General features: G+C 38.2%; 1 protein-coding gene across 1 annotated transcript; it reads right to left on the bottom strand.

Annotated features, from left to right (window-relative positions):
* Positions 1–244: 244 nt before the first annotated feature.
* ndufs4 (NADH:ubiquinone oxidoreductase subunit S4) lies at positions 245–22,340 on the bottom strand. Its single transcript, XM_028458666.1, has 5 exons — positions 22,209–22,340; positions 15,788–15,866; positions 2,088–2,260; positions 1,931–2,004; positions 245–428 (listed from the first exon to the last, which is right to left on the bottom strand). Exons 1-5 carry the CDS (start codon positions 22,289–22,291, stop codon positions 325–327), a joined length of 513 nt encoding a protein of 170 aa, XP_028314467.1. The 5' UTR covers positions 22,292–22,340; the 3' UTR covers positions 245–324.
* Between the last annotated feature and the right edge of the window lie 96 nt (positions 22,341–22,436).

Genomic DNA, 22,436 nt, shown 5'->3' with positions numbered 1-22,436 from the left:
AGAGAAACAGATTCAGCTGCATTTCAAACACTGAAAACATTTCAGCAAAGCAGAGACAAACACTGAGTACAAACTAAAAACCCCAGTGTTTGGCCTGTGGCCGTATTTATCCCTGTGTTTAAATAGCAATAATTTGTCCTCCTTTGTTCAGCTGCGATCCAGCTCGACTGTGGGAACAAACACTTCATTAATCGAGCGTAATGAGGTGAGTGTTTGAAGGATAAAGGCGATAATGACCCAAACGCTTGACAATTATGCTTTTATTGACATGAATGATACAACGATACAGGTCCACAGTGGGACGGACATGTGGGGGACATCCGTTCACTTGGCCGAGCGCCTGGTCCTTCTGTCCCAGGAGAAGTTTGCTCCGTAGGATTTCACTCGGGGCTTGGAGCTCCTCTTCTCCGTCACTTCGTAGCTCCAACCTGGAGGAAGAACAGGGTGAGTGATGAGCAGTGTGTGCGTTGGACGCGCTCCAGCGTGGATGAGGTGTTCTGTAGACAACGACAGGCTGTGCGTAGTCAGGGCCGCTCTAATCGCTTTCATGGAGCAATAAACAGAGTAAGCAAGTTTCCTTTGCTTAGATTCATCAAACCTTCCCAGATGTTTGGCTTCTCTGCGTCACAGTGAACTCACATCTGAGCTGAACTGAAACAGATGATGCTCTGCTCTCTGTGATACCAACCACGCTAATCCTGCTCTAAAGGTTTCACTTAGCAGTGAACATGGAGCCAGTTGATCTTAGGGAAACACATTTCTGCTCCTTAGATTAAACGATTTCACACGAAACATTTACCTACAGTTACAGAACCCTGGTTCTACTGTCCTGAAGTCACAGACGTGTGTTTATCTGATCCGAGGGTCACATCATCAACATTCATGTCAGTGTTTAGAATAATGACCAAAATGAACATTAATACAGGAAACAACAAAGGGTTTGTTCGTTTTTTCTGTTGTTTCGTTTGTTTCTAAAGTCGTATTTGTGTTGTTTTTTTAAACTTTTTGTTGTTGTGTGTTATTGGATTAAATTTGTGTATTTTTGTTGCCGTTGTGTAAATGTTCTGTTATTATTGGTGTATTTTTCTGTGTGATTGGTTATTTTTGTGTATTTGTAATGTCATTTTATTTATTTTTGTGTTCTTTTTTGTACTTTAGTTATCCTTTTTTGTTTTTCCAGTAATTTTGTATCTTTTATGAGTCATTTTGTGTATTTTTGTAATCATTTTGTAAATTTATGTATATTTTTTGTTGTTCCTTTGTGTGTTTTATATAATTTTATATAGTTGTTGCCGTTTCATTAATGTCCAGTTTTTTTTTTGGTGTATTTTTAGTTGTCTTGTATGTTTGTGTAGTTGTGTTGTCTTTTTATATATTTTGTGTACTTTTGTTATTCTTTTCTTTGTTTTTTCAGTCATTTTGTATCTTTTTTGAGTAATTTCGTTTTCATTTTGCACATTTCTCTGTTATTTGTCCTGTAACTTTAGTCCACCCGTGCAACTTTTGATTCATTTTGTGAATTTTTGTTGTCATTTTGTGTATTTTTGTTGTCTTTTGTATATTTTTCTGTTATTTCTGTGTATTTTAGATGTCCTACGCAACTTTTCTGTATTTTTTGTAATTTTGTTGTCCTTTTGTGGGTTTCTTCTTCAATTTTGTTTGTTTTTTTGAGTCATTTTGTGTATTTTTCTTTCATTTTGTAAATGTATCTGTATTTTTAGTTATCTTTTCTGTTTTTGTGCATTTCTGTTTAATTTCACTGTCATTCATTCGCTCACTTATTCTGAGCGTTGTCATGATGTGGTCCATGATGCGACTTTTTTTAACACTCGTGCATTTGCTGTTAAAGTTGGTCGTCATGTCTGCGTTTCATCGGTGATGTCAGCAGTAAAATCTGTGTTAGAATAAAACCCAAAGAGTGATTTTGTACCATTTTTCTCAGCAAATGCGATGGCGTCTTCTTTAGAGGAGAAGGAGAGCACCATGTTGGACAGAGGATCGGCTCTGCAACACAAATACAAACACACATTTTAAACGGTTTCGTTATAAGGACAGTGTAAATGAACATGAGGGTGTGTGTGTCGTACGTGGAGGCCCAGCCCATCAGAGGATTCTCCCAGCGCTCTCGAGTGTCAAAGTCCATCTTCCACTTCTTGGTGCTATTGACTCCAGACTGCATGGCTGTTTTGGTGGGAACAAAAATATGGACTTTGCGAGTTTTGATGTGTTCCTCTGGGACTCCAGTGAGGGTGGTGATGTCCTGAGGGACGGACGGGAAACAAACATTAGACAGTGAGAGAGGAGACCTCTGGGAAAGGAGCTAAAACCCTTCACCTTTTATTAATCTTAGGTTTAAAAAGTCAATCAATGATTGATTAACTGTTACCAGTAGTTTTTACGTTGTGTTGGGTCAAAACTACAAACAACATCCTGCTTTTTTACTGCTTTTGTCAACACTTGGTGACTTCTATGAGTCGCATCAAGCTTCAGAAATAATGAATGTGGTGTAGAAGATCTCAAACATACATTTAATGTCAGTAAACAGCATTTATCGACTGTGTGAAAGCAACTTCGCTTAAAGCTGCTCAGGACAATTATGTTTTTATATTATCAAATAAATCCATAGTTTAGGCCTCATAGATCAATAAATTAAAGATCAATTAAAAAAGATGTAAAAGTGTAGAAATGTTTGGATCTCCACTGTAAACTCTCTTATTGACATTGTCGGAAAAGTTATGTGCATTGCATTGTGGGATGTGGAGTCCCATATATGGATGCATGGAAGTGTTTTTACTTCATTTTTACTGTAATTTCTTGTGTTTGCCCCTAAAAACGTTGCCAAAGTGACTTCCCAACACATTTCTGTTATTTTCATGGACTGAAAGTTGTGGCGAAATAATGGCCAACGTTTATTTTGCGGTTTACACGGAAATATCTGAATCCGTCCAAAATTGAATGTCTTATGAAGTGAAATACCGGGAACAAACTAGAACAAAAATGGTGATGATGAAATGAAATGAAGCAAAAATGGATAAACTCTGAAATAGAATTGAGGAAATTTTGAAATGGAAAATTGGATTCTCTATAAATGCGTTACTTGTCCTGCTTGAAGCTGGATCACTGTGTGCTTACTTTGAATTATTAACCCTTTAGTAGCATGACACCCTATTTACAGTGCTTGTGTAACAGGAGCACTATAGTTGTGTTTCCATTACCCTTCGAAATGCACAAAAACTAATTATCACAATAAAAACTGGTAATGGAAACACCTGAAATTCGAAAACGTTTTTACGCTTTCGTGGAGGTTTTTCAGACATTTCAAAATGGAAACACTTTCCGCAAATACATGTCATAGAACGTGACTTACTGGGTCACATGACCACTTTTTTCTGAGAAAACATGGCGCGATACGTGTGGAAAGAAGAGGAGGCCGAGACATTTCTTAGCATTATACTTAAAAATTTACTCCCAGACATTGTTGCAAAAACATTTAGTAAGAAGAGGGAAAAAGGCAGATCTCAAACTGCGCTCTATACGGAGGGAGAAAAACCTTGGCACACACAGAAGCGCAAAAAAAGACACAATTACAACAAAAATTTGAGGACAAATTTCGGGAGGATGATTGCAGCCAGCCACTGGGGGGGCGCATGAGTGCAGCACCCCTCTTTTAGGCACTGCTTGGGAGGGACAGGGGATAGGGGCCAAGAACCTGATCCAGTCGCTTCATTCTGTGCTGTTCAGCCCAAGCGCAGATGACTTGAAATGACCTTGGGTAGATCAGAGTTCAGAAACAACGTTCCAGGTGGCGGTGGTGGGGAGATGAGGTGGAGAAGGAAGGGGCGGAGCATCAGTCGACACAACATCCTGATGAAATAGATAACCCAGCCTTGAACGGCTGGCTGTGGGCAACCAATGTAGATAAGGATTTGTTCTGTTTTTCCTCCATGCAGCCTACAGTTAATCTTTCACAGTAATCCAATAGGGTGGCATTATTGAAAGCTGAGCAGTTTAACTTCTCCAAGCTGGATTCCAATCTGGGTAGACGTTCCAAGTAGCATCTGCTTACTTTGAGTACTTTTATCGCTTGAGTCTGAGTGTCAGAAAGTGACTGGCAGCCTTCCCAAAACAGCTGGTAATGTAATCCAGACTTTGTGATAGTCAGGAAACTGCCAGCTCCAATCAACAGAATCATAATTCCAATTATGTAAATGTCTTCCACGTTCCTCGTGTATCCCACTGCAGACGTTCCGTCCTGACAGACGGGCTCACCTCTGCCCGTTCTTTTGTTGAAAAAATGTGGTCCATTGCATTGAGAAACCAAAATTTTGGTTTTGAATAGAGATGTAGAGAGAAACTCCTATTAGATTCAGACAAGAAAACAGCACAAGACGAAAAAGCAGCAGTAGGGCAGATAAGGCAGGGAGAAGCAGAGGGGGTCAGCAAACTTCTGTGCTGTAAACTGGATTTCTAATGGCAATGTGGTTACACACTGACTCCGATTTTTGTGAACTTGTGTGTTAAACACAGCAGTGCCAAACTAGGCTGAGCTTCCATTAGCAGCCATCAGTGCTAAAGTCTCATTAGCCACTGTAATAATCATCTATACAATGCTTTCTTTATTTGGTTGATTAACATTAATGTTAGTGATTATTTATCCCATCAATCATAAGCATGCACTATAAACATGTATAGTCCTGAGTAGCTGGCAGCCTCTCCGAACTCTCATGGAGAATCTGCTCCAATTCTTCGGGGGAATCAGCAAGCAAGCGGCGGGAAGTTGGCGACAAGACCCAGACAAACCTCCCAGCACGTAGACAGCAACCACCCAAGACTGAAGCACTCCTTTCAACCCCAGGATTTTACACATTTCAATAGCCATTACAACTTCAAAGAATCAAATTTTTCGTCATTATCCGCCATCTGCCTGTTGATTTGTAGAAAGAGGGTCATTTTGCATGAACTTCACACAAAAGCCAAACTTTAATTTGGCAAAAAAAAAAAAAGGGAAAAAAAAGGATAAAGCTCTTTTACTGGTATTTAAGCCTCATAATTTACAGGTCCAACTGCTTTTCTCAATCAAACATATTCGGCTATGCTAACAGACAGTGTTTGATTATAAACATAAAGAAATTGTTCTACTGGAAGAGAAACAATGAACAAAAGCGGGAGGAAAAGAAAAAAAAATCATAAGTGCTTGGTAATTATTTCTGGCTGCCCTTCCTACTTAACCTGAGCAATTCCTTCTTGTCACAAAGATGAGGAAAACATGTTCTTTTCGCCCAGAAGGGATAATGGTTCATGTCAAAATAATACACCGCACTGTGTCAAACAGCAGCAAAATAAGATGCCAGCTTGTGTTCTGCATCATGGAGGCTGCTGAGGGTTGTTTTCATGTGTAGTGGACGCTGTTTAAACCATCTGAACTCACAAAGTCTGAGAAAAGAAAACTTCCTGGTTGTTGTGAAGACAAACGCTTCGTGGACACGAGCTGTGAGAGATTTATGGTGAAAGAAAATGTTGCATTAGGGCTTCAGTCAGAAACACTTAGCATCCTCAGGCCTGCTGCGTTATGGAGACTAGCAGTTTTTTAAAAAGCCCACGATCGAGACAAACTAGGAACGATACCGCAAGGATTAGCCGAGCCGGCTATGTGCATTACATAAACCATAACTGACACTGGAGGCCCATGTATGGTAATATTTTGTCCACATGTAGCAGACTTTAAATCACCATCCCCGGCGTGGATGAGTAAAAAAAAAAAGGTCCCACACACCAATAAAGGGAGGATGTGTCAAAACAAAATCTCAGCCCCATCGCTGCGAACACTCACCTCATTATTTGGTTTTGTTGGCTGACAAAAAACACAGGTCTAGACTTCTGCCACATTTGCATGCATTACACTGAAAGCTAGGAGGTTTATCGGCATAACAGGCTCGTCCACAATACTCGGGATTCACAAAAGGGAATGATTGTGGCTGGAATGCGGTCTGTTCCCAGGAAGACAAGAGAGGAGCGTCACAAAGGGGGAAAACCCACACGGTGGGCACTTTTTCTTCTGCCATGTACAGGAAGCAGAATGAGAACGATCAAGTTTGACACTATTCACAGGGCCTTCACGGGGCCCGACAATACCTGGCTGGGCAGACAGAAAGGCGGGCTTAGGGAAGGGGGGAAAACGGCTGGCAAAGTCTCCGTCACGTGAAAGCGTGTCGATATTTGTGACACCTCCAGGCTAAGAGCCAAATAAAAAGCATCGGGGCTTGTCGCTGTGGGGCTGCTATGGGCCCACCCGAAAACAGAAAGCTGGTACCCCTACGGCTCCAAACAGACACAGGAAAAACAACTTGGTTGAATTTGGAAAAACACGTGGTTCGTTTGGGATTTTGTTTTATTGAGGCTCAAGCAGTAAGATCACTGATATAGACATGACAAGTGGAAAACAGAAGCAACAGATGGCACGTAACAAGGCTACAACTAAAAAAACTTGCATTTAACTGTTGGTGACACTAATGCATATCAATCTGAAGAAAAAGTCAAGCTGGGTCAATGTATCATGAGACAAGATATTGCGAAAATAAAACATCTTTTCTTTATCATCAAAAATACAAATCAGATAAACAAAAAAATCCACATTATCTACGGTACTATACAGCAGATTGCCATGTTTGCTGTAATTTTTTTATATTCCTCGACTCAAATAAGTATGTTAGTAAGTATGTTCAGAGCTAATATCAAATAGAAGTGTGGCTATTTTTCCAACTGCAATTTTTTGGGTCTTTTTTCCTTTCCAAAAAGATTGTATCATTTCATATCGTATCATGAACCACACCATTTAAACATCTGTTGGTATGTTTCGCTGAGCAGCATTATATACACAGATGTGAGTGAAATTATCGATGCTTCTGACAAAAATGGAGTATTACTGTAGTTAACGACACATCACAAAAAAAAAAAAAAAAAAAAATTATCGGAGAGCTTGTATCGGTGATTTTAGATGCAGTCCGATAAAATCTGATATTCGTTTTCTGGCTGATATCGGACCGATATCCGATATCAATATCGGATCGGGACACCCCTAGTAAAGTATTCGTTATACTACATAAAGTACTGTATATTGTTGCCATTCTAGTAATCGCAAAGTGCTTTACACTGTTCAGTCACAATCACGTACACAGCAATAGTAAAAGAAAATTCAATTAAAAAGGAAGATGATTGACTCACAGTGTTGATAATTTGCTGCACTGTGCAGTTAATATTGATTTTAAATATGAAAATGGTTCTGTTGTGTTGTTTTCCAGGATAAAAAACAGAGAAGTTGAAGTTACAATGTATAAAAAAAAAAAAGAGAAACCATCTTTTAGTTTTTGCTTACTCAGTTTCTTGAGTCACTTCCGACCATCACCTGTGCTCTGTTACATTACTTTGCCACAGGTCGGTGGTATCATCCCTATTCTTAACCCTGTCTGTGTATCTTCCAGTTGGCTCTGTTGTTCTTTCCAACCATGGAAAACAGCTGCCATTGGACACAACACCCCCCGTTTTAACTGCTGATGAAGAGACGATGCGAGCAGCCCTGGGATGTGAACTTCTGAGATCTTTTGGGTGAAACTGTCTCTGTATTACTTACTACAGCAGCAGATAGTCTGCAGGTATATTCTCACATTTCTTACATCTTGTTTCTTTATCATTTTCAGTGAGCAGTATCATCTGCTCAGTGTTCTGAAATCTGGTGTCCATATTTATTCAGACATCAGTAGCAGATTTGTTCTAAACAAAAGGAGAGGATTACTGTATAAGTAGTCTATTCTGTTTGTGTGAGAGGGTAGAGAAAATGTGATTTTATGTGAAAAATATTTATGCAGGAAAATATGGCTATTTTAAAATCTGAATATTACAGAAATATACTAAAGGTTAATAACCTGAAAATGCCTGCAATAAAACATGTTTTCATTATAATCCTGTTTGTCCCCAAAAACTCTGCTAAAGTAACTTCCCAACACGTTTCTGGTGTTTTCACTGACAGTTGTGGCAAAACAACGGCAGATGTTTGTTTTGGGGCTTCCGCGTATAGATCTGCAAACGGCCAAAATTGAATGCGATATTACGGAGAATACTGGGAACCAACTAGATTGAAAATGACGTCAAGCCAATCACTGTCCTCCTCATCAGGTAAAGAGACACAAAAATCACAGTAAGAATTCAGTAAAACTACTTCTATGCATCTGATTTTGGTTGCCACGATTAAATTAACCTGATTGTCTGCAATATTTACATTTAAAATGTGGGCTCTGCTCCATATCAAATCAGGCACTTTCTCAACCATTAGTCAGCGCCGGTAATTGTTTCCAATGAGTTGCATTTCGTGAAAGCACTCTGTAATAGTGTATTTATTCAGGTAACCCTTGGTACATTTTTAATTCTTGGGTTAATTAATATGATAAATAATTGTGATTATAATATTCATCAAAATAATCGTGATTAGAATTTTGGCCATAATTACGAAAATGTCAATAAGAGAGTTTTACAGTCGCAAATAAGATGGAAACAAACTTTTAAGCAGCAGTTTCAACCTTTTTCAAGCAAATGGTCTGGGATTTATTGATCTCTGAGGCCTACTCTGTGTTTATCTGATTAAAAATGATTGTCCCCAACAGTTTAACCCTAAGATTACAGATTTGACAGAATATGTGGCTTGAACAACAACAAATGACCAACATTTAGGGTTTGAAAAACACTGACCATATAAGGAAAGTTTGAAAACATGTAGGATTTTTTAAATAATACGGTGAATAAAAGACATTTGGACAAGCTTCTCTAGTTTCACTGCTGTCGCGTCTACTGCGACACACGCCAGGTCCAACGATCATTGCACCTGTACGTCAAAACTGCAGCTCGGCAGCCAAAGGGGGTCACGAGGTCGACTGAGCTGAATCATGTCGAGTCAGCGTGTGCTGAAAGCCCAAACACATCACCCTTAACCCCCCACTGTCCGGCCCACACCCAGACAGGGAGCCTCACTCATCAACCTCCGCCAGTTCCCACCTTCAAATGCCTTTGAAGGTGGGAAAAAAGCTGGCCAATTACTGATTGGACATGAGGGCCGGGCCGGTGTTTGTAATAGAAACAAATATTATGTTGCTGGCTCATGTGCGGGAAAAGGTGCAGCAGTAGAGAACAAAAAGCAGCTGGCACGAGGGTCATCTAAAGTCTCGGGTTACAAACATACCACCAAGGAACGGATGAAAGGACAGGATGGGTCATTTGGGAACATGTTGAACGGAGACATCTTTGTTAGAGGCAACGTCTCGAGTGCTTTTTCAAAGTTCCATTCAGGGAACAAGTGTCTCTGTTTGGTGATTACCACCACAATATTTGTCTTTTCCTGTATTAAATAAAGAATTAAAATAGTTCAAAAGCCAGTAAGTGAGGTCAATTATTGTTTTATTTATATTTTACAAGAAAAGTCTTGAGAATTATGCTTTGGAGCATGTATGACAGGAATTAGCTTATGTCATGATAGTAGATATTAAATTAACTGAAGAGCAAAAAACAAAAACAATCAGAAAACAGATGTGGGATTATGAAAACACCACAACTTTCAGCTTCTATGTCTGAATAAATTAAAGTGTGTAGACTAAACAAGTAGCAACACTGAGCATCAATAGACACGTTGCTGACAGGACGGTGGAGAAGAGACTGACATTTTCCTGGAATTCCTAGGATCGTTGCATTGGAGTCGTTTCCACAGTAGATGACGTAACTGGGACAAGGGGAAAAAGTAACGTGGAGCTGTTTATATCAAATGGATCCATATTTCTCCATTCATTACTCCGTGCTCCGCCTAGACAGTAATTTGTAATGCATAACTAATTTTCCACAGCTGATCACCTCGTCAGAGACTAAACACCAAAATAAAATGTTGGAGGGAAAAACAGCGAGGGACAAAAGAAACACGGCAGACGTGAAAAATATGGAAGAACTTAAAAGGAAAAAACAAAGCAGCACATTAAGTGTCTTTTAAGAAGATAAAAGCACAACCAAAAGTAAATAGAAAATCGGCAAAGGAAAAACAAATGTGCCGTTTTTTCAATTCAAATAGTTGCATTTTTAAAATGTAAAAAAAAAAAAAACTTTTAGGAGATTTTTTTAAAACAACTCAATTATTTGGGTTTTTCTCTATTACTCATAAAATCCGGTCAAGATGTTGAGTTGAAAAACAAAAAAACTAAATTCTTGTAATTTGCTTGAAGCTTCTGGACTGGTTGTCATAAGTAGACCATGTGGAACACAATGTAGTTTGCTTTCAAGGACACACAATAGTTAAGGAAAGCTGTGCTGCTGCCCATATTTGCCCTGCCACAACAAACTAACAGTAAATAAACAGTTGGAAGGCGAACATCTGAGTTTTATTCTGATACAGCTTTTGTTTTAAATTTACAAAAGTAAAAGAAAAGGTTACTCAAACTCTATCGTAACATTTTCAAATACTCTATGACCTTAGGGTGCGACAGTCGGAGTAAATCTTAAGACGGGTGTTGAACTCATTTTATTTCAGGGGCCAAATACGTAGCAGTTTGATCTCTAGTGGGCCACAGATTTTATGCGGGAAAACAAGTAATTTTTACATGATTGTGCCCTAGTTTGCACTTCTACGTATACATTAAATAGAAAATATGTGAGAAACCGATAATATCCAAGCAATAAGTGACAGATATCAGTCCCGATAGGATCTTCACTTTAAATTTCCTGGATTTTGTGACCAATTTCTATTTAATTAAGGAAAATATTATGTAATACTTTCAGGAAAATTGAAGGGTTTTGTAACAATTTAGAGTTTCTTAAACAGATTAACATTAAAACTTACTGCAATTGTGCAATATAAGCACCGGAAGTTTCATTTACACAATGATTCATGCTTTCTCTGTCATTTTAGTACTTTCTCCTGCAGGCTGAAATAAATGGTCCAAAGGGTCAGATTTGGCCCCCGGGCCATGAGTTTGACAAGTGCGTAAAGACCTCTCAATCACATTTCTTTCCAAGTCTTTAAAAACAATCTCCAACAGGGCCCCAAAAAACTTAACTACTCCACTACAATCAAATCCCACATCTTCTGTCCAGATGTGCTGTCACTTGGCAAATGAGCACCAAGAAACCCAAAAAAATATCAGATTAGCAGACTTTAACATGGCAGGCATCGAGCGGGCGTACAGATCTAATGCTCCATCCTCTCCCGGGTCTTCCTCTCTTCCCTCAATTCCCTGCAGCCTAATAACTGTCCTCCGCTGTCTCGTAAAACCCCAGAGCCTTTGGAGAACTCTATAACAAGGCTTCACAAGTGCTTTAAGATGCTGGTGTTGTCTTTATGTGGAGAGAGGGAGAGTACTTGGCTGCGGTAGAGGTGGGATGAGATGTTCAGACACTTGGGCATAAGTGGGCAGATATAGTATTTCATATTGAAGCAGCTGTTGTGGGAATAAGCGTATACTTGTGTGGCTTTCTGCTGCTCTCAGCGAGCAGCCCGCCTCTAATTGATAGAGGTCACAGACATGCCGTGTAAAGCCTTGTATCAGTGGCCAGCCAGCAGGACTCTGGGAGCTGCCCAGCATGCTTAATCAAACAGTAATTACAAACAAAAGCAGGTCGGTGTGGGCGCTCTGGGGGAATGGATCCAAGCACTGGGCTTCCATCACGCACATTTTCACCTCAGTTTCTCACAATTTCAACTTTAATGCCGTAACAACATCTCATTTATTTACAAATTATAAAAGAGAAGACGGTGAATTGAGGCTGTTTTAATCTGTCTGATCATGCCTTACATAATGGTATTAGATGGATTGGTTTTAAAATGTGTAAAAAACTTAAAGTGCACACACTAAGGTTAAAACGTTGGGGGATGCTGCTGCATATTTGGCCTATGACGGGGGGCTCACTCTTCCACACTTTGAAAACCCCTGGTATAGATTTTGTGCTGTAAATGCACAAAAAAAAATCTTGGGGGTTTTTTTTTAATAAAATGAAATGTATACTTTTAATAATGCACATAGGGGCAGATTCACTAAGATCTGAAATAAAGGGCGGTAAACCAGTTGCATCTCTAAATCCTTTGGTGATGCAGTTTCCTCACCTGCTGCGAGGAATTCACTGAGATTCTAGCAATAATTAGCGCGCGTGCAGAGGTGGTGGACACCACCCTATTTAAATGAGCGTTTTGCTCATTCAATGTGGAGAGGTGAGGCGTACAGAAGCACACAATGATAATTGAGAAGGCAGATGGACTTCTCTGTCTGCTGCACAAACATTTATTAATGTAGAAAACTAAACAAACGAAAATGTTTTTTGTTGTTGTTATTATATTTTTTCCCCCAAATTTAATGTGGCTGTTCTGTCAGGTCCCGAAACTTTGCTCTGATCAGTCCATGAAAAACAGGCAGACTTGGACAAAAACCATCCTATTGATCTGAGGTAATGCAGCAACATCCATCCATCCATCCATTTTCATACCCACTTGTTCCTTTTATTCAGGGTCGCAGGGGTCTCCCGGTGCCAATCTCCGGCTCTTATTGGGCGCTGGGCGAGGGTACACCCTGGACAGGGCCCCAGTCGATTACAGGGCTAATGCAGCAACAGAGTCTGTCAATCCATCTGCACCATTTGAAGATGATCTACTGACCATCAACCAGCACGTCTGAGCAGCGCTATGTGACACATATGTGAACATTGCTCCATCACTGTGTAGATTACGCATCTGATCAGCTGATTCTGGCCTGAAATCAACGTGACAAGATTTTGAAGGTCAAAACATGGAGAGAAAGACACAGAAGCTCACTGGAGCTGTGCATCCCTAGCGACATCCATGGAGGTCCGCGCACAGCAACCCTCTGGCTCTGCACCGCAGCGGGGACACACGTACCGGACTCCACAAAGCCTTCAAACATCCAGCTTTTTCTCTCCCTAACACACACTTTGCTCACACTTTATTTTCTCATTCAGTGGCTGGTATAATTGAATATTGTTTTATTTGAATTATGTTCTTATACTAGAAATGTTAACCGGAGTCTTTTTTCCATCTCCGCTGTGTTTTGTGTAAACATTTACTGAGCGGATCTCTGCGTGTGTGTTTGCACCTGCTTGTCGTACTATTTTCCGGTGCTAAAACAATCACTGCAAACAGTTCCAGATTTGATGAATTGCATTGCGCCCACTGCATTAATTTATTTGCATTTCCTCCTCCCGTTTTTTGCTCCCCTTGTGAGCTCCGACTAATATACATATTCATTAGAGGAAAACGCGCTAAATGGATTGAGGGCGCATTGCGGCGTGCAGCAGCCGCGCACTCTTGATTCCCGGGGGTTTGTACATTTTATTAGCGTGGAGTGACGTTTGCACACATTTTAATACCCCTAAACCTTTAGTGAATCAGCCCCAAAATGTTTAGAAAAGACATAATGGACCTAATGCTCTTATAATAATAATGATAATAATAATACATTTTATTTAAAAGCGCTTTTCAAGAAACTCAAAGACACTTTACAGGTTAAAACAACAACAGCAAATACATTGATGAAAATATAAGAAAAATAAGTTAAGTTTTATTTCTGCTTTGATGTCTGCAACCTGTAGACCGGTTGTTTTTCTCCTTAGAATCTGTGAGGACTTTTTGATTTTCAATTTGTGCTCTTCACAGAATTTGTGCTCTTCACAAAAGAGACCAAACAAACTGCAGAGATGTAGGTTCTAGAAGAATTTTCATTTTCTCAAACAGACGAGAGGGACAAGATAATGAATGTTGCTCAAATATGCAGTTTTTGACATAAATTCTCAATGCTGTGTTAACACTCTAAACTGTAACCTTATCTCGTCCAGCGTGTTCTCTAACACTTAGTGCAGACCAGTAGCAGCACATTGCACTTCCTCACTGGGGTGGGAGGAGAGAGACAGCGTACAGTGTGCACTACAAACCCCACATAACCCCAGAGTGGATCGAGATCACTCTTTGATTTGTCCAACCAGAAAGCAATTCACACTTATTGACGGGCATTTGAATGAGTAGCATGCCGTTATGTGCTGAATGCCCAAAAGCAAGAGCAGAGCACACACACTGGCCCCTTCCACGTGTGAAGGCCACCACTGTACTGTAAACAGCTGAGGGCCTCTCCTCTCCTTAGGGCCCGTCTGTGGGTGAGCGTTAGAGAACTTCCCGCCACCACCAGCAGCAGCAGCTCATTACAAAGGAACCTCTGTGACAGACAACACTGAAGTGGCCACTTTCTTTTCACTGTCTCAGGGTGTCTCACAAACTTGTTTCCAAGCTTCTTTTCTTCCACCCCCTCCCCACTTTTTAAGGGTCCGTTTTTTCTCTTTTTTTTTTTTTTGCTGTTCCCGGCCTCTACTGAGCGGACTGACACTGCCCAGCCAATGGTTTGTCTGTAAGTACAGCCAACTTTAGTCTGAGACAAAAGAACAGTGATGTGGCCCAAACTCCACCACCACCACCACCACCACCACCGTCCCCATAACAAGAAAACAACTCCCACTTCTCCTCAGTCTTCACTTGTTCCGTTATCAGCTTTGTGATCAAGCTGTAACTTCAAACATGGAACTTTGTTTGGCTACAGATGTTAGCTAGCTTTTTCAAATGCACAGTTATTATCCAATAGCAGCCTTTAGCATTTCATGAAATATAGTCAAGCTAAGAAGAAAATAAAGGGCCATCAAAGTATTACATTTAGTAAAATGTCTTTGTTTCGTTGTCGTATTTCATCAAATGGGAATGGTTTTGGACAAAATTACAGCTTCAGTTATTGAGATTTTAGTAAACAAATCATATTAATAAACTGAACTATTACTTTTTACGTTTTAATGAGAGAACATATTTCATTTGACTCTCTTTCAGTCAGTTATAGGCCTGTACATTATTATTTCATGTATGAGTGGGGTCAAGGTAAACATTTAATTTGTATATTTTATATTGTGCATCATTGGAATGTCAGTGCTAAATAAATATTTTCAGATTTTTTTTATTGATTTATTATTGGAAGCATTTATATTAAATTATATAATTGCAATGTTTTAATTTTAGTGAAGTTAGTACACATTCAGAGCCATAAATGCAATGATACTAATAATTTGCATAAGTTCTTTCCGTTTTTCAGCCTTGGTTTTTTTCGGTTTCAGCCAAGAATTTTCATTTTGGTAAATGCCTAATATTTATTGCATGTGTCTAATATGTGTTGCTCCACTGGTGTGTGATCAGTAGATAATGTTCTGGTGTGTTATCACTTCTCAACATTGATATACAAGTTCATATACTTTTCATCAGGAGCAGGTGTAGACGTTGTTAGGACAATTATTTATAGCTCAAGTGGCAGAGGGCTTGTCTTCTGATCCAGAGGTCGGGGGTTTGATCCCAGTCTATACCTGTCTATGTGTCGAAGTGTCCTTGAGCAAGACCCTGAACCCTAAGTTGCTCCCAGCGGTCAACTAGCACCTTGCATGGCAGCTCAGTCCCATTAGTGTGTGAATGGGTGAATGAGCTACTTCAGTGTGGGGATAAAGCGCTATATAAATCAAGTCCATTTACCATGAGACAATCAAAGGCCTGGTTTAGTTTGTAGTTTATTACTCTACAATGTTTGCAGTTTTCTAAAGGTATGTTCTCTGCTATTAACCAGTGTTTGAATCACAGTGATTTAAGGTAACAGAAGCTGCGAGCACGGACAGAGCTAACAGTTATATTAGAATTTTGTTGAAAATCCATGAGTCATGTGATTAGAGAGCAGATCCTTACCAATTTCTCATCGACTGTAATAAGTTGCGTGTCCGGTCCTGGTTTCTCTGCCAGCCTTGGTACTGTTGTGCTTGTTGCCCTGAAAGGGATTAAAAAGGGGAACAAAACCCAACAAGTGAGAACAATGAAAGAGATGAAATGCATAAACAAATTAAGCAGTGCAGCTTCAGACTATCTTGGAGGAAGTGGTGCGGCGATGATGCAGTGAAAAGGAAGAACAAAGATTCGAAGTCCTGGCACTAGCACATCCTCCCCCCCTCCCCCCAGCACCTATTAATTCTGTCTGGTGGATCGCTGGCAGACGTTCACTCTCGTCCTAATGACAGGACGCGCTCGATGTTTGCCGAGTTCGGCGGTCGGGCGCAGACTGTGGAGCACATTGTCAGAGCGCTGCAGTGTCCGTCACAGATCAGCAAACGGCAAAATCCTCATCAAAAATACATACAGTATCCTAAATGTTACATTTTTACTTTAACTGCACAATCACTCAAACATAGTTAACAAAATTATTTCATGTAAAGGCTTTGAAATATGTGTTCATCTTAAAAACAGGGCTGTGAAACTCAGTTTATAATCAATGGGACCACAAATGACTAAGCATTCCCAAATGGGACAAATTAAAAAAATCTAACAAAAAAAATTAGCAGTGAGATTTAAGCGGAATATTTTGACTTCTAAAGCATAAAAAATGCAAATATTTAAAAGATTTACTTATATGAATCCCAATTAATAACTTCTGGCAGGAATTACACTAAATATGGGAAATAGTTTAACTTTTAAACAAAGTTTGGGAAAATGTAAAATGGATCAATGGAGGTCCTTACTTGAATTTAAATGTAGAGTGTCTATTTGCACAGTTGCTGTACGGACAACTCCCACTTTGGGTGCTGTTGGTACGGTTACCGAAGTACAAGTACGTAGCGTTTTAGGATTAGGATTAGGGTTGGGTTAGGGTTAGGTTTTAACCCAATATTGCAACATTTTTTAGGGTTAGAGTAAGGTTTAGTCTTAGTCACGTGACCTAAACTGGCCAAATAGAGGTGCTACGGATAGAATGTCGGTATATTGATACAGCAACCGTACGAAAAGCCACTGCCTTAAATGTATCACTGCAAATTCATTCTGCGGCATTAATGTGCCAGTATGGCCCAAATTTGGCCCTCCGGCCTTGGATTTAACCCATGTAGTTTAAAAGAAACCCAAAAGCAAATAAAACTATTTTTTGTTCAACAAAATATTTTGGTAAATAACTATTTGATAATTTTCAAAAAAATGTTAAACGGTTTTGGCTTGTAAGGCCAAACATTTAGACAGTTACTTTAACCCATTAATAAAGCAGTTTTCAACAGTTATACATACATACCCTCAATCGATACATTTTTACTGCACAATAACTCAAACATAGCTAACACAAGTTTTTCATGTCAACACTTAACATGAAACCAACATCAGTGTTTCGCTTAAAACAGGGCTGTGAAACTCATTTTATAATCAATGGGGCCACAAATGGTTGTAATTATTTCTAAATGGGACAAATTAAAGAAATTTAACTAAAAAAAATAGCAAATAATAATCCTAATTTAAAAATGTAATTTTTCAACTAAGGTAGAGAGGATGCAAATCTTAAGCACTGAAGTATGTTTATTAAGGCCTTCCTCTGGCCTTTGATCTTCTTCTCTGTAATCACAGAAACTGGATGGAATTACCGTAACTACTTCCTGAAATGGAAAAAGCTATTACGAACAATAATGCAATAAATCGCAATCTAGTGAGATTTCAGCGACATATGAAGCATTAAAAAATGCTTCAGAGGCCAAAACATTTACCTTAAGATTTATCTTAATTAATCCCAATTAATAATTTTTGGCAAGGGTGAGAGAGGTTTAGCTTTTTTGGAGACTACACTAAATATGGGAAAGTCAATATAACAGAAATAGTTAAACCCTTAAACTAAGTTTTGGAAAATATAAAGTGGATAATTGGAGGAATAATTGATTTATTTTGCAGGCTGATATTGACGTCCTGATATGGGCCTAGTTTAACCCATGTGGCCTCAAATAAACCCAAAAGCAAATCATTTGCACCACTTTTTATGTCCAACAAAATCTTTCAGTGAATAACTAAGATAATTTTCTACATTTTTTGAAAAAACTGTTTTGGCTTTTAAGGCCAAATATTTGCACTGTTACTCTAGGATTTATTATTAATAAAGTGGTTTTGTCCTACTTTTTTCCTTTCCCTCTCAAAGGAAGTACATCATTTTTTGACAGGGTTACTTATTTCCCTTTACAGAAGAGTAATTGCTCAAAACAAGATTAAAGCACAAATGAATTTATGAAAATAAAATAATCAATCTCTATTTAGAAACATTACATCATTGTCTGCGTTGTCTTACTTTGCTTTGTGCTGAAATTGTTTTAGTTTAAGTGCATGTTTTGATAAGAAAAATTGGCTCAATCTGCATCTATTTAACTCGCTTTCCACACATATTCATTTAAAGACTAACATTATTAACACAATATTCCAGACAGAGTATTCTAAGGTTTTGATTAGTGCATCCAGTTGACCTAGCTTTGTTCTCATAAAAGATAATGACATTATTTATCTAACTTTATAGGCATGCCATAATGCATTATGTGTACTCTTGGCTAAAGGATTAAGGAACCCTGTGTTGCGTTACCGTGTTAGAGTTTTCTTTTCCTGTGAGGTCTCTGCAGTTGCTATACACAACACAACTTAAAGGCTCAAAACCTTGGAAGTAAGAATCAGCTGCTTTGATTTATTTTCCTAATAAATGGAATTCTTTGCGGTCTGTTATTCCTATTTATCATGTTTTGTCCCAGAAGAATGAAACATCTGATTTACCATGGTCAATATTCCCTAGCACTACATAGAACTAATGTTATGGCTTTAATACTTCCTTATTAACAGGAACCTCCCACTCCAAGTATGGAAATTAGCAAAGGCCACGGGCCATTTGGCCCTCAATTTAGCCAAGAATGCCCCAAAAACCTTGTTCCACGGGCTAAAATTGCCCCCAAGTTTTATTGTCAACAACTTCTTATGAACACTGTCTGTTAAAAGCTAAATAAACCCATAATTTTCATACATCTGTCTTCATCTTTCTGTAAGAGCTACCAATCTTATCTCTAAAAAAAGAAAGACTGCTTTTCATTTATTTGCATTGGCAGAAGTTACTGTTCATCTTAATCTTTAAAAGTATCCAAGCTGTAACTATATTTATTCAATGGCTTCCAATCATTTAAAAAAAATGCTGCAATATTTTAGACTACGGGGCCTAAATTGCCCACATCTTAATTGCATACCCTGTCCCACTCTATTTACAGATGTTGACCTAAATGTTTCATTTGTACTTATTAGCAGATCTGTGCTTTTGATTGTCTTCTATAGATGTTCATATAACCAGAGGTGATACAAATACTTTGTTACTCTACTTAAGTAGTTATTTTTGATATCTGTACTTTACTTGAGTATTTATTTTTTTGACGACTTCTTACTTTTACTCCTTACTTTTTTTAAACAAATATCTGTACTTTCTACTCCTTACATTTTAATAATGAGCTCGTTACTTTTAAGACCATTGAAGATGACGTCACGACGTAAAACGACGCATTTTTCTGCTAGGCAGGTCGCTTAGTTTTATGGTTAACATTTTCAAGTTTTTAAAAATGTTGAACTCAAAGCTGCTCTGGGTTTAATTGAGCATTTTTCGCAACACATTACTGTATATTTACAAATTGTATTTATTATTAGTGCTAAATTCTTCTGATGTTCAAAGGTAACAGATTTAACTTGTTTCCATGTACTAGTATTATACAAACTCTTAAAAAAAATAAAAGATGTGGAATTTGCTGGTTTAAAAAACATGTCTTATTGAAGGGACATTTGTTTTACTTTTTAACTCAAAATAAGTACATTTAGTCGCATGTACTTTTTTACTTTTACTCAAGCAAGGGAGCAACTTCAATACTTTTACCAGTAATTTTGTATTCAAGTATCTACACTTTTACTTGAGTACTGAAGACTTGTACTTTTGCCACCTCTGCTTATAACAAATAAAAGAGTCATTGGACTCTTACTATTGCTGGAAAACCTGTTGTTTGTTGCTTTTTTTATGTTAACAACAAGATGTTTCCATGTTTCAACATTTTTAAAGAAATAAGGAAATAACTCACGACAGTTATTCTAGGCTCGTACCAGTCATGGTAATCCTTCTCCTTTCCTCCTCTGATAAGAGATCAATGCATCACTGTCTTTATCAACATTTCCATCAAAACCTTTATTTTATTGAACCCACTTGTATCGGCCCCCAACGTGCCTCTGTAGGCAGTTATCATTCTAAACACAGTCACCACATGAACTCCTTTATTTCCCCTTTAGTGCTTTCTTAAACCTCCTTCCAACGTCTCTGTCCCCAATTCACATCCACAATTGTCCAATTTGTTGAGTTTAGTTGTTTCTTTGTGACACAGCTTCATATTCATTCATAAATATGATCTACTGATGTATTACCACAGGTTATCCGAGACACTTTAAAACCTAAAACAATCATGATACAGTTGCTTGCATGGCCAGTAATGTGTACAAAAACAAGTTCCTGCAAATGCAAATACTTGTATCTGACCACATAACTGTTCTTCAGGTAAGATGGTGGATACGTCCCAATAACAACACATTCCAAAACATGGTGGAAGAAAACTTTACTGGAGGAGTTGAAGCTGTTGAAATAGCAAAAGGTCAGGCCAAAAACTTATTTAGTTCCAACAGATAAAACATTCCATTGGCACAAAACATGTGAAGGCTAACCAATATGTTTAGTAATACCAACAATTGTGTTGCCAAGCACATAAAAATATCAGATTAACTTCACCAACAGTGAGGCTCTGATATTCCATTTCAAAATGTCCTGAATTTTGTTCCAGTTTATCAATTTCTGCATCAACTTTCCCCACGTTTCTGTAATCACTTGTTATTAGTCATTACTGGCTTCTAAACTTCCAGAAATCTTGCCACACATGAATATGGTTAATTGAATTATCCATTGTTATTGAATTTCATTTTTTTTTTTACCGTATACGTGTTGAAAACATGGAGGATTTTGTGCGAGATTCGACTTCTGTTTGTTTGCTAAAGTTGCTTCACGTTAGGCCACCCGTTTTAAAGTGGAAAGTTATTTGTGAATTGTCCCAAAACATGTCAGTGAGGGTCTAGTAGTCCATGTCATGCGGGTATTTCCATTTCAGGAGGTGAATTCAGTCATTTTGTGTCATGTTACATCATGTTATGACCAATAATTGACATTTCTACCCATTTACAGTGAAAGATTGCACATAAATGCTTGATATTTACCCAACATATGCATGTGAGGGTATATTCACTGTCACATTAAATAAAATGAATTAAAATAACACTGCCAATTCTGTTTCAGGAAGTTAATTCATAGGAAATTGGAGCTCCTACCAGAGTGAGGAGTTAACAATCCTTCTCAGTGCCCAAATGTGTAAACTATTTATTACAGAGTAGTAGAAAAAAATAATTCTGGCATGAATATTAACATTGATTATTTTGTGGAAAAAAAAGGTTGTGGCTAAACAGTCAGAAAACAAATATGTTTAGTATGTATGTATTTTTTTTGCATTTGTTTTTGTCTGTTTATTATAAACCAAGACAAATCGTTAATAGTTTAGTACCAAAATGATTTAATTAACTTTATTATGTGGGCCATTCTAATAGAAACAATGCACATCATGGACTTTCAACTGTCTGTTTAGTAATTTGGTAACAAAGCAAGTATTTCTAGCATTCGGAAGCTTTTTTTTTAATGCTGTATAACAAACGCATGGTCTGTCCAATAAATACCCTTTCCCCCATTACTTCATCATGTTACCATTCACATCGGTTTTATTCATGTTGTGCAGAGCTGTACAGTTTTGTTTGCTGTTAAAAACCAAAAAGAGAAACAATAGAAAGTTAGCTGTCAATATTTTATTGTTAGAACATAATTAAATTATTAATATAGTTGTTTTCTGCATTCCTTCAATCACATATATGTAAGGATTTTTATGAAAATTTGATTTATTTATTGACATCTGAAGGTGCAGGACTTAGCATGTGGCTAACTCCCATGCTATCTGAGAGCTAAAAGGACGCTTCCATTGTTATTATAAAGTGCGATCATTTTGAATAACTAAATATACAAAAGTAAACATTGTTACTCATGTAAGATCATAAAAAGGTCAATATTTTTTCTTTTATTAGCAGCTGAAAGATGAGCTGACATTCTTTAGCCTTCATCATGTTAAACTCCCAGACTTCGTCGTTTTTCGAGTTAAAAGACTCGAACCAACTCGTCCCACAACAAACATAAACAGAGCACAAGTAGTAATGACTGAGTCGTTACCTTATGGGATTCAGGAACATCTTAGAGGCGATATTAATCACAGAAAAACGTCCCAGGCCGAGCAGTGACATTGAGGACGCCATGTTTGTTGTCAACACTGACGTACGGTGGCTGCGGAGGGACAAACTGTACTCGCTCAGAGCGAAGCAGTGATCACTGAAGACGACAGTGATCACTGCAAACAAACCTGCAATAACAACCTTTATTCAAAGAAAAATAAAAAAACAA

This window comes from Gouania willdenowi, chromosome 9, assembly GCF_900634775.1.
Source record: "Gouania willdenowi chromosome 9, fGouWil2.1, whole genome shotgun sequence".
Classification (NCBI taxonomy): domain Eukaryota; kingdom Metazoa; phylum Chordata; class Actinopteri; order Blenniiformes; family Gobiesocidae; genus Gouania; species Gouania willdenowi.
The sequence above is the reverse complement of the archived record's forward strand: the minus strand, read 5'-3'. Positions and strand labels throughout refer to the sequence as shown.